Below are 14,081 nucleotides of genomic sequence, written 5' to 3'. Positions count from 1 at the left end.
TGCCATCCAGCCATCTCATCTTCTGTCGTCCCCTTCTCCTCCTGCCCCCAATCCCTCCCAGGAAGTTATAAATTATTACAGTTTGCTATTATTTTCTCTTTGCTTATTTTAATTAATGTATTTCTCATTCTAAATCAGGAAAGAAAAATCAGAACTACAAATTGCAATTCAGGCAAATGATTAGCTTTTTAGCTTGGTCAGTTAAACCAAGTAAAATAAAAATTTTTTCACCATTTTGCCCACAGCCCCTCCTACCCAACTAGCCCACTGCTTCAGCCATTCCACCCAAGGAACATAGCTAAGAATAAAATTAAAATTTTCTTGCATGGTGAACTTGTAAATTAAAATTTTAAAATAACAGAAAATATTATTTATTATTTTTTGCATAAAGTTAGCAAATAAAAAAATCATTTAAATTTGAGGTAGCAGTTACACTTTTCCTATTAATTCTTATATCTAATCTTTATTTTTTTTTGTGTTAAGGCTTTGCCTTCATAGTTGAAAGTTTGGGGATATTGACAGAAAATATGTACAAGAACAGGAGCATTGTTTGTCTATCAATTTCTTAAACTAATAGGAGACACAGATTCTATTTTCAATTTTCTATGAACTTATTTTTGGTGTTAAACTGTGAATAAGAATTTGCTCTAGTGCTTACACAGAAAGTTAAATTATTATGCTCTATGTATGTGAAATGTTAATTTTTAAAAATATTTACCACTCTCCTACCAACATTTTCAAAACACCTCTGAAATGGAATAACATTGAAGTAATTCTATTTTTTATTTGGGGTTCAGAATGAGAGGGTCCATTTGATGTTTTTGATATATGAAATGAAGGTATCTGGCACAAGACTACTATGGGATTTAAAAATTAACATTAGTTCCTCATGGGGATACTTATAGTTAATTTTATTTTTAAAATGTTAGCATTTCCTAAATTTTGTAGAGGTTTACAGACCTGATGACTTCTTGATTTTAATGCCTTAGCAGAGCACATCAACTGCATCATTCATTTATTGCGTTAATAACAGGGAAGTGTGGTTTCCTAGGAAATACTTTAAAAACCACTACTCAATATTTCTTTAACATTTATTCTTGCATCAGTCTAAAATGTTTTCTTTCATACTTTGATCAGAGACATGAAAATGTTATTCAAAGTTCTTTTTACTTATGCAGCTATCAATGGTGGGGAATGAAAATATTTCATTAAAAATAGGAAAGCTGATGAAATCTGCCTCATATAATTTACTAGAATCTGTGGGGAATTGCATTTTATACCCTAACTATGCAAATAATCTTGAGAGGCTACAGTGCCTTTTTAATAAATTGACTCTTAAATTACTTTCCTCTATACCAAACACATCATTTTAAACTAAGTTTTCTTTCGTTAGCATGCACCAATCTAGACATATTCTCATTAAGGCTGTAACTTTCTTTCAATTACTAGAGCACTAGGGAGACTGGTTAAGAAGTGCCGGTCCAAAGATTAAAGTCTTTGCAGAGATTATCTGACTCATTTCTGAAGAGAGCCAAGTGCCTGACCTTCATGAAAAACATTGTACTGAAGGCAGTGGGGTGTTCTACTTGCTTTACACACACTAAAAAAAATCTGGTTCTCTGTCCTTGTCTGTGATTGTGACTGTGATTCATTAGAAATGAGGTTAGTGAACTAGAGAGTAAAATCTGGCTGGAGGGAAAAACTTGTAAATAGACAGTATGTGGTTATGTGGAACTGGCCATCATCCATACAGCTCAGGCCACTTTCTAGAAAGCTTTCCCTGACATGCCCAAATTGAGTAGAGGTTCTCCTACAGGACATTGTCTTTCTCACATTATATTGTAATTCTCTATTTCTGTGTCTGTCTCCACCACATAAGCATTTAAAGCAAAAACTATGTCTTACTCATCCAAAGACCAGACACATTATCATTGCCAATGCATAAACTTCTAATCTGTGAGTAATCAAAATAATGTGTTTATATCAGCAAATGTTAGAAAAAATAATGAAGATAAATGTTTCCTTTCCAATATGCTCTTGCATGAAAATAGAGTCAGCTTTATGCTATCACTCAACATATTTTATTCAAATGCAATAAAAATATTTTTGCCAAAGAAGATCTTGATTACTTTGATCTTTGTAAAGGTTTCACCTTAACCCCAACATTGTCTCTTTGAGGAGACAGTTTAGCTAAGGTTCAAACATCACCTGTGTTAATAATCATATAGTGATACTTAGACAGTAAACTGGAACACAAGCTCCTGTACAGTAAGAGCCCAATCATCCAGAGCATTTAGATTCAACAACTGTGGTCACAAGGTCAAGGAGCCAATCTCCTTAGCCTAAACTGTACTAAGTTCCTGAGTCTATAAAACAGCTCCTCAGCATGGCTATCAAATTGAGTAGTGGAAGCAACTGTGGAAAATTCTTAAAGAGATGGGAATACCAGACCACCTCACCTGCCTCCTGAGAAATCTGTATGCAGGTCAAGAAGCAACAGTTAGAACTGGACATGGAACAGCAGACTGGTTCCAAATTGGGAAAGGAGTATGTAAAGGCTGCTTATTGTCATCCTGCTTATTTAACTTATATGCAGAGTACATCATGAGAAATGCTAAGCTGGATGAAGCACAAGCTGGAATCAAGATTGCTGGGAGAAATATCAATAACCTCAGACATGCAGATGATACTACCCTTATGGCAAAAAGTGAAGAACTAAAGAGCCTCTTGATGAAAGTGAAAGAGAAGAGTGAAAAAGTTGGCTTAAAGCTCAACATTCAGAAAACTAAGATCATGGCATCTGGTCCCATCACTTCATGCCAAATAGATGGGGACACAATGGAAAGAGTGACAGACTATTTTTGGGGGACTCCAAAATCACTGCAGATGGTGATTGCAGCCATGAAATTAAAAGACACTTGCTCCTTGGAAGAAAAGTTATGACTAACCTAGACAGCATATTAAAAAGCAGAGACATTACTTTGCCAACAAAAGTCCATCTAGTCAAAGTTATGGTTTTTCCAGTAGTTAGGCATGGATGTGAGAGTTGGACTATAAAGAAAGCTGAGCACCAAAGAATTGATGCTTTTGAACTGTGGTGTTGGAGAAGACTCTTGAGAGTCCCTTGGACTGCAAGGAGATCCAACCAGTCCATCCTAAAGGAGATCAGTCCTGGGTGTTCATTGGAAGGACTGATGTTGAAGCTGAAACTCCAATACTTTGGCCACCTGACACAAATAACTGACTCTTTGGAAAAGACCCTGATGTTGGGAAAGATTGAAGGCAGGAGAAGAAGGGGACGAGAGAAGATGAGATGGTTGGATGGCATCACTGACTCAATGGACACGGGTTTGAATAACTCCGGGACCTGGTGATGGACAGGGAGGCCTGGCATGCGGCAGTCCATGGGGTCACAAAGAATCAGACATGACTGAGCGACTGAACTGAGTGGAAGCAAATAACTTCCTAGGGCCTCACCTTCATGGACTCACTATTGAACTAAAGTTAAGTTAGAAATTTAAGTCGCTCAGTTGTGTGCGACTCTTTGCGACCCTGTGGACTGTAGCCCACCAGGCTCCTCTGTCCATGGGATTTCCCAGGCAAGAACACTGGAGTGGTTGCCATTTCCTTCTCCAGGGGATCTTCCCAACCCAGGGATTGAACCCGGGTCTACCGCTTTGCAGGCAGATGCTTTAACCTCTGAGCCACCAGGGAAGCCAGGAACTATTGAATTAAAAGCAACGTTAAAGTAGGAATCTGGAGTCAGTGCCACTTATCCACTGCTTTACTTGCAGTGAGGATATACAACTATTCATTTCAGTGTTTTGTTGATTTTTCATCAAAAAACATTATTCCCCATAACCAACACCCCACCGACTCAATGGACATGAGTTTGAGCAAACGCTAGGAGATGGTGAAGGACAGGGAAGCCTGGTGTGCTGCAGTCCATGGGGTCACAAAGAGTCGGACATGACTGAGTGACTGAACTGAACTGATAGTAATTTTTTGAGAGTCATTTATTTTGAGAGTCATTAATATGGAATTATTACTTGAATTAAGTCTTGCAATTCTGCACATTTTCTTTTTTTTTTTTTAATTTTTTTATTAGTTGGAGGCTAATTACTTAACAACATTTCAGTGGGTTTTGTCATACATTGATATGAATCAGCCATAGATTTACACTTCTCATGACAATAATACTTCTTCAAATTTTCCAAAAGAACTGTCATGAATGGGTCAGGAAGACACAGCAAAAGCATGTTCTCTCCATTACCCATGTGATTAGTTATATACATGATAATGGAGCATAAAATGGAATATTTCCTTTTCTTAAAAAAGACAATCTATAGAAAATATTTAATGACATGAGAAATGTTCATATGTAAATAGGTTACAAAACAGCTTATAATATGGTATTTTGCATGATTTTATGATATACTATTTCTGTATACTCATATTTATGTAATATTTCTTGAAAGATTATTAACAGTGGTTGTCTTTGAGAATGGGATTAAACAAGATTTACGTTTTCTTCCCTTTTGAGCATGTGTTTTCTAAATTCATGATTTCCACAAATTTTAAATTTCTTAATAAACCCAATTTGAAATCCACAAAAAAGCTTGAGAATAATTTGAGAGCTGAGTGGAATTACTTACCCTAGTCCCAGCAGCTGACACACATCATCTGAGATCTGGGTTGTCCAGTTCTCGGCACAGGCTACATGCCATGTGCTTTGAATCCTGAACTGCACCAAACCACTGCCGTCTGTCGTGCCATTGAAGAGACGCACTAAAAAGATGAGATCATACACAGGGTCACTGTGACCCAAGCCAATAAACAAATGTTGGGCTCTTAAGCTAAACACGTAAGGTTCTTAACATTTAGAGATTGATAGTGTATGATTTTTCTTAAGAACATACTGGAAGTCTTAAGTTGAAAACAATAAGTTTGGTAGTATGAATTTTGTTTTTTCATTTGATTATAAAGATGGAACTGTCAGAGATATGTAAGTTCATTGCATATCAGTACAGCCAATAAACAGAAAATAAAGCTATTTTGAAGAGCTTATAAGCATAGTTACTAAAAGAAGGAAAACAAATTCAAGAACAACTTTAAACACTTTTTTTTCTTACTTCTCTCTCCAGAAAGTATCTTCTTTGACCTTATTTTTTTGCTGTTTGGTTTCTGTCATTCCCCCCTTCAATTTACAACCATTTAGGATAGAGCACAAAAGCCTTTAGCAGCTAGGTGAGAGACTGGGCTAAGAGAGTTTATCAAACAGATAAAATATCACCCATCATAGTTTTACCCGAAAATATCATACAATAATTCTATGTGTTTGTTACTCTTTACCATTTCTTCTGATGATAAAAAGAATAAAGGCATTGCCTGTAGAATTAGACAGACTTGGGTTGAAAACATAGCCCTAAGCCTTACTAGATGTGTGATCTTTTGCAACTGCTTAACTCCTCCAAGCCTCAGTTCTCAGCGAAACAGAGTTAATTCCAGTTATGTTAAGATCATTTTACAGCACCCCGTTATAGCACATGCATATCATAAATAGCTTTTACTATTTGTTTTTTCTAAATAAAATAGGACAGAGTAAAAGTAGTCATTATTCCTAATGTAACAGAGAGCTGGATAGGGGATGGACAGGAGACTCAAGGCAGAAGGAGAATTAGATACTGAAGAATCAAGAATGCAAGGACAAGTCTAAGAAAGTCAGTTATAAATAAGCATGAGGGGGCCTTTGTGTGTAAGCAATGTGCAAAATATGAGTAAGAGTGGTGACTAGAGTGGCTGGCATGGGCTGTTGTCTTTCTGAGGTATTTTATGCTTTTTACCTGAAAATGCATTGTCCTAGACCTAAAGCTGGGCTTCCCAGGTGGCGTTAGCGGTAAAGAGCCTGCCTGCCAATGCAGGAGACCTAAGAGGTGCGAGTTTGATCTCTGGGTCAGGAAGATCACCTGGATCTTCCTGGCAACCCACTCCAGTATTCTTTCCTCGGAAATCACATGGACACAGGAGCTTGGCAGCCTGCAGTCCATAGGGTTGCATAGAGTCATACACAACTGAAGCAAGTTAACGCACGCAGACTTAAAGGTATTAAATGTAGTCAACTTTAAACAGAAACAAGTTCGTGTGTTAGCATTTCTTATAACCAGAATGATGGCAGAGGCACTAAAATCACTAGGAAATAATAATCCATAAGTACCAAGACATGTCCTAATAAATATAGTCATAATCTTCCTTTTGCATTTGTAGAATCCAAATGTAGAAATTAAGATGATGAAAGTTTTTTCCTAAAAATAAAACGTACCACAATCTGCTTCATCTGAGCCATCCTTACAGTGTGGAAAACCATCACAGAGATTCACCAGCAGAATACAGTCCCCATTCTTACACTGAAAATTGTCTTCCTTGCAGGGTTCTACGGAAGGAAAAAATATGTATTGCATAGGATAATGAAATGACAAATAGACCATTCTGGAGTACCCATACCATTTCTGTCCCTTTAAACATCCATTCTTTGCCACAGTCCTTGGTTAAGCTGACTTTGATATTGAATATGACAAACAATTGCTCCCAATGCTTTTGCAATAGTCCTGTCAAAGCTAGAGATATGGTTTAATTAGAATATGAACAAAACCTTAAACATCTCCTTAGCAGCAGAGGGCAGGGCAGTTCCAAGCAATGTGTGAGAGATTTTGGACATAGCATCCCACACCGTCTCTGTGAATCTTATAAATTCTTCCAACCCAGTGAATGTGAGTGTACAAGTAACAACCATTGGAATGTTCACAAGTGTAGAGAGATCTCTTGGTTTTGCCATCCAAATGATACCTCCAAATCTTTCTTACATAGAAATGTGGAAGCTGTCTTTTGGTGGAATCAAAGTTGGACCAAGCTGGAAATTGTTTAATTAAAGCATGGTTAGGTGGGAAAAAGTCATCTAAAGAAATGGAAACTGCAATAGCAGTAATTTGAAAGGAAACAGGGAAAACAGGACTGGAGTTATTGGGAATGTGCTTGGACATGAAAAAACAGGACAATGAAGAGGCTGGACAAGAGAGGATTAAAGTACATATGGTGGTTGCTTCCAGAGTTTTGAGTTGTGCATAAGATGTCTACTTGAAGTATTCATTGTTTAAAGGGAGTGAGAATGATGTTTCCTGGAAATGTTTATTTATTCTTATGGAGTTTTGCTCTGGGGGAGCCCTCATCTCACTGGAAAAGAGGGGTTTGCTACCCTAGAGTTGTTTCTGATTGTGGCTTGGAAGGACTAGCTACATCCTGATTTTAGAATCTCTATGGGGCCACATGGAATCTGGATTTTCTGAGAAAGGAAATAGCTGTTGGGTATGAAGAGGCTTTGTTTGGGCTCCAAATAGTGACTGCAGCCATGAAATTAAAAGACATTTGCTCCTTGGAAGAAAAGCTATGAGAAATCTAGACAGTGTATTAAAAAGCAGAGATATCTGGTGGGATGCATGAGACAAGTGCTCCGGCCTGGTGCACTGGGAAGACCCAGAGGAATCGGGTGGAGAGGGAGGTGGGAGGGGGGATCGGGATGGGGAATACGTGTAAATCTATGGCTGATTCATATCAATGTATGACAAAACCCACTGAAATGTTGTGAAGTAATTAGCCTCCAACTAATAAAAAAATTAAAAAAAAAAAAAATAAAAAGCAGAGATATTATTTTTCTGGCAAATGTCTGTATAGTCAAAGCTATTGTTTTTCCAGAAGTCATGTACAGATGAAAGGCTGGACCATAAAGAAGGCTGAGTGCAGAACTACTGATGCTTTCAAACTGAGGTACTGGAGAAGACTCTTGAGAGTCCCTTGGAAACAGCAAGGAGATCAACCAGTCAATCCTAAAGGAAATCAACCCTGAATATTCATTGGAAGGACTGATCCTGAAGCTCCAATACTTTGGCCACCTGATGCGAAGAGCCAAGTCATTGGAGAAGACCCCGATGCCTGGAAAGATTGAAGGCAGGAGGAGAAGTGGACGACAGAGGATGAGATGGTTGGAAGGTATCACTGACTCAGTGGACATGAGTTTGAGCAAACTCTGGGAGATAGAGAAGGACAAGAAAGCCTGGTGTGCTGCTCCAAGGCATCAAGAGGATTGGACATGACTGAGTAACTGAGCAACAACAAAGATGGGTAAAAGTAAAACTTTTTCTATTAATGCTCTCATTGAGTCCATTCATTAAATTGAACCTGTAACTTACTAGCTGTAATATCTATATGCCTTGTTTCTTCATTTTTATATGCCTAGGACTTGACAAAATGACTGGAACAAAGTAGGAAATCAGTAGATATTTGTTAAATGTTAAGTGAATTAATTTGTATTAGATAAGGGGATATGCCTCAGTAATCAGCATGCACATTAGTAATAAACACAATATGAATAAATCACTAAAAGTATGATTTCAAAAAATACATTTAAAAAGTAGGCAGCTGATTGGCTGATGATAACTATTGACTTGAAAAATAAAAATCAATGATGAATTATGAAGATAAAATTTACTTGTCTGAATTTGGGTGCAGGTTAAGACATAAGCTCTGGAATCATGTGACTGATTTGACCTTCAAGTTAAACATTTTCTTTTTATTTATTTTTGACCTTGGACAAATTAATCTTTTAGAAACTAAGTTTCTTTCATATAAGTGGGATAAATACTGCTTATGTCTTAGTTATATCATGAGAATCATTTTTTTTTAAAAAGTGAATGTATTTACTGTGCCAATATGAATACACTGAATGTGGAATAAATTTTATCCTTAACAGTAAAAGTAGTAGCACTTGGAGGGCATCCTTTTCATTGATACTCCTGTGTGCTTGTTGTGCTACCTTCTTCTCCAGGTAACACGAGAAGTCAGACCTAGTGCTTTGCTCCAGGTATCTCACAGCAATAATTGGAGGTGTTTGCATGTGTTATTTTAAACTTTGATAAAGCCTATATTTTTTCAACCCAAATTTAAGTTACTTTAATAAAAAATACTTTAAGAAAGGCGTGATCGGGATAGTTGCTTCTACAAATGTTTATCCACTGAGCGTAGGTTACATATATCAAATATAATACTATTAGGAAGGCTCTTGTAAATGCAATTATCAATTTATTTCACAAACACATATTTCTAAACCAGATTAGTGAGACAATAAATGGGCAAAGACAGCTGCTTATTCTACAGGCAAGCCTCAATGCTTTAACTGACTTTATATTTTAATCTTTCCAGTACTGAGTTTAGAAAGCAGGAATACTTAAAACTAGGTATACATGTGTTGAATTTATATCTTCTATTTTAAATCTATATTTTAATATATATTATGTTCATTTTAAAAGCTGACAGCCTAATTTTGTATCCATAATCAAATATCTTAATATACTTATAGAATGTTAGTCATCACTAGTTATTTTTAAATTATCCCATTACTTTGTTTTCATAGATTTTTAAAGTCATTAGGTAAAAATGAGTTTTAAATGCCAATAATTTAATCATCAGTAACTTATTAATAATTTTACTCTTTTACTGGTATAGCTAGGCTATATTTAATCAAAAAGCATGCATCCATTGAACTAAAATTTAAATAACTGAATAAAAATATGAATGAAAGCATGTGCAAATATCTGAAAATTGTAGTTCATTTTTCTGCTCTAGCCAAAGCTGTTAGTGTTATACCAAATGAACACAGAAAAATTATTCTATCTTCATAAGATGAGTCTGTTGGATTGAAAAAAAAATGCTGAATGGGGAAAAATAATCTATTGCTGCTGAACTGAAAATAAATGACAAATTCTGAGAAATTCAAATAAATTGTTTCAAAATTTCCCTTTATGTACATGAACTGGATTCTGATTCTTTGCAGCATGTAACAATTCAACTTCAAGAATTTAATCCAAAAGTTTAACTCTCTGTGGCCTCTGGAGTCTTATTTCTGATCATTTTATGCCCATAGTGAGAGAGACAAAAAGAAATATTATTAAGAACTGAATTTCCCCATCTCCTTTTTATGAGGTCTCCAATAGCCCTGCCTCATTTAGTCAACATATGCCTGGTTTTAAATGGAACTGAGCTGATCTCTAAGGCACATGCCACACAATCTGGGGAGGGCGCTGAACCCCTAAATGTAATCAGCTGCCACTTCCAGAGTTGCCAGATAAGCACTATTGAGTTCCAAATTAAGACTCTGAGATTCAGAAAAGAGCAATGAGGGGACATTCAGAGGAGAGTGATCTTAATAAATCCTATTTCTTATACTCTAGTTTAATGTAAATAAAATGTGAAAACTAAGATAAAAAAAAGAGATAATATGTTGTACAAGGGTTTTACATGCCACTTAAGTGCTTTGGAAGGTGTACCTAAAATATCTTAGAAGATAAATGAAGGACATTCATGCTGAATATTTATGATATTCCTTTGCTCCTTTTCTCTGAAAATGACCAGCACAGCAGGACACCAACATAAAGATGTGTGTGCCTAATCTCTCCTTCTGTTACCAGTGTGATTATCTGCCACTGCCAATTCACTGTGTCTGTAATTGCTTTTCAGCCTCTTGGTGTAAAAAAATCCCTCTGGGAGAAGATTATGTTGATAATGACTCAATCACTCCATTTTCTAGTTCCTAACAGCATAAGTCCCTGGCCAAGAGGAATGTGAGACCACATTCTCAACATATTCAACACAGAATGATGGTCATGGAAAACTCCATTTTAACTTCAATCCAGGGTATTTTCTCAAAATGATTTATTGCCTAAATAACATTATCATAGTAACTAAAATCTTTTGAAAGGGCAAACAAATAAAAACAATACCTAGGCCATAAATCTCCTACCTATTTTGTGTTGTAAGCCATAGATTATGTCCTTTTGGCTTTTATCTTGACTAAAAGTTGCTTGTAATATTTTTCAAAGTCCTAATGTATTTACTTTATTAGAAGACTCAAATAAAGCCAGCAACTGTAATATTTTTGATGAAAGAGGTGTTGCTACCTTCCTTTCTCCAAACTATTTTCTATAATTCTTTCCTCCCTTTTCCTTTACAATTTAAAATACGGCTTAAAGACCTACTATTTCTCCAAAATTTTGTTTCAAGATGTTTTCATTTTTGCAGATGGTAGATGGTCAATAATTACTTTTTTGGATAAATTCACTCCCTTATTGGCTACAGCTATTAGTTTTTCTTAATCTCATTAGTTCAGTTGGTTTTGCAATTCATCTTCATTTCCTTAAAAATATAGCAATTTTCAGTCAGACAGAGAAAGACCAGTATCATATGACATTACTTATACATGGATTCTAAAATGATACATATTTTATCCTTTCTGGTGCAATGGTAAGATGGTAAATGGGACTGGTTCCTTAATTTCTCTTTCTGATCTTTTGTTGTTGGTTTATAAGAATGCAAAAGATTTCTGTGTATTAATTGTATATCTTATAACTTTATCAAATTCATTGATGAACTCTATTATTTTCTGGTAGTGTCTTTATTATTTTCTATGTAGCTGACCCAACACTGTAAATCAACTACACTCTAACAAAAACTTTAAAAAAAATTAAAAAAATTAAAAAGAATACAAATGAACTTATTTACAAAACAGGAACAGACTCACAGACATAAAAATTAAACTTACTGTTATCAAAGGGGAAAGTGGGGTAGAGAGAGGGATAAATTAGGTTAGGATTAACATGAACACTACTATATATGGGATAGAAAATCAACAAGGACCAACTGTACAGAACAGGAAACTGTGCTCTATATTTTGTAATAACCTATAAGAGAAAAGAATATGAAAATGAATGTATATAGAATATATGTAACATATAAATGAATCACTGTACTATATATGTGAAAATAACACAATATTGTAAATCAACTATACTTTAATAAAAAAAGAAAGTAGAAAAAACTGAAGATCATTTTAATTTGGTGAATAGACGTGGGACAATATTAAACAGGTAACTCAATTTGCAGTTAATATGCTACAAGTTTTTAGTTTATTTTGTGTTTTATACTCATGGGAAATAAACATTGAAAAATGAATTTTATTGTGATAACAAATAAATATAATTAGAATAAATTTAAAAAGCATATAGTACTCCTCAAAAGTTCCTTTCATGACATCTTTGGAAAAAAGTTGGGAAGCCCACCTCTCCAAGAGAGTAACTATTAGGTATTTTCTTGCTCATTTTAAAATAGAGAATCAAGCACATAATTGTATTTCATTCAAATACAAATGATACTGATGTCACACATTTTCTTTATTGCAGAAGTTTCTCCTCGAAAATTTAGAAATATCACTCCACTGTTTTAAAATATTCATCATGAAATGACTAAAATATAATGCTGAACTGGTTTTTAACATCTTTAAAAACTGATTTTGCTATTCTCCTTTAAAATTTTATGAAAACTTTCTTTTAAAATTTAAAATTTTAAATATGAAATGTTTTAACACTGATTCCTACTTATAAATTTTTATGATTTTTCAGACACTTTAATCAGATCTGGAAATTATATTGTTTTTTTCCTATTATAACTTTCAGTGTTAGTTTTAATTGGCTCTCTTCCTTTGGGAATCACTATTACTTTCAATTTGTGGGTTGGTGTTTTTCCTGTATGCACATCAGAGACGTCCACATATTTCCATCTCTTTACCTATCATTTTTGACTCTTGATCATGCTTTTGTGCAGTGTTTTTGTGAGATTGTGGTATTATGGTGTCAGAGTTTTTGAATAGGTATACGATTGACCAAAAATCTGTGCAGTTCACACCATCACCAAAAACCTCTGATGGAGTCAGAAATAATAATCTGGTTGTGGTAGCATTTTAACAAGAAATTCCTCTTCTCAAAGAAGAGAATAGGCCATAGGGATAGAAAAGTGACTTAATTCAAAAGAGGTCTCAAAATTGCCTTGATTACTACTTTCCAAAGCAGTGATTTAATTATCTCCTAACTTAGTTTTTGATTTTGTATACATTATATCTATCTATATCACTCTCTATATATATCTTACACATTATACTTACACAAACATATGACATCTATTTATATTTTCATATCAATCTATTTTCTTTTTTGCTATTTTGAAAGATAATTATAAATATAATTTAAAATAAATAATTTTCTTTATAAATTAAAATAATTGTAAATCATATTACTTTCTATATGTTTCTCATTTTTCATGTACTCTTTTTTATGATAAATTCTAATTTTCAGTTCCTCTAAAGTCGTTATTCCTTTTCTTTGGTGCTGTATATTCTTTCATAGGCCTTAATGTTTTTGTTTGTTTACTTCCCTAATTGATGTTTTGTTTATTTACTTCACTAGTGGATTTTTTGGTTGATTCATGTCAATGTTGCTTATAAATCCTAAGTAGGTGTATCTAATACCAATCACAAATTCCAGAAGAATAGCATCATTTCCTAAGCTACCACTTACTCCCATCTGAGTAGCTTGGGCAGTAACAATTGTTATGACTTATATTCAGCGCCAGAAGATAGATAAGCTACAGGTCATTTTTCACATTTGCTGTAATGTTCAAAGCACACAATTTTCTGGGATGAGGTCTAAGTTGTGAGTAGAGGAACAGATATTTGTACAGATGATTCTAGTATCAGAGAATAGGCCAGATGATGATCGATACTGCAATCCTACCTCTTTTCTAGACATTCTGATTAAAGACATACTGACCACAGTTCCCTATGGAAGGGAAATGTAGATGTAGGAAGCGATGTGTATTCTGTCTTCCTGACATATTTCCACCTAGAGAACCACTAAGTGGTGGGACAGAGGTATTTTAAAAAATCATAGTTCAGGGGGAGCAGCAAGCCATAAAAATTCTCTTTAGACCCCTGAATGCAGAGTTAAATATATGAATGAAAATACCTGTATCTGTATCTGCATCTATAACTATGTCTACATCTCTCCATGATGAGCAGGCAGGTCACGATTTTGTTTTTCCTGCTGATTGTGTTATGAATGTAATAAAAAATATAGGGGAAGAAGGTTGTGAAAAGTGTGAAGTGAAAGTGTTTGCTGCTCAGTCGTTCTGACTCTAGGAGACCCCAT

General features: G+C 34.9%; 1 protein-coding gene across 2 annotated transcripts in view; it reads right to left on the bottom strand.

The window, feature by feature from the left end:
* The window catches only part of TMPRSS15 (transmembrane serine protease 15), a 139,735-nt gene that overhangs the window by 41,339 nt on the left and 84,315 nt on the right, over positions 1-14,081 (bottom strand). For both annotated transcript variants that reach the window (XM_043449057.1, XM_043449059.1), the window contains 2 exons: positions 6,320-6,430; positions 4,656-4,788 (listed from right to left, as the gene is read on the bottom strand). In XM_043449057.1, coding sequence (XP_043304992.1) covers positions 4,656-4,788; positions 6,320-6,430 — 244 coding nt within the window. The remainder of the gene's footprint in view (positions 1-4,655; positions 4,789-6,319; positions 6,431-14,081) is intronic.

Source organism: Cervus canadensis, chromosome 27 (assembly GCF_019320065.1).
Source record: "Cervus canadensis isolate Bull #8, Minnesota chromosome 27, ASM1932006v1, whole genome shotgun sequence".
In the NCBI taxonomy this organism is placed as follows: domain Eukaryota; kingdom Metazoa; phylum Chordata; class Mammalia; order Artiodactyla; family Cervidae; genus Cervus; species Cervus canadensis.
Note: the sequence above shows the minus strand (reverse complement) of the source record. Positions and strands in the feature narration are given on the sequence as shown.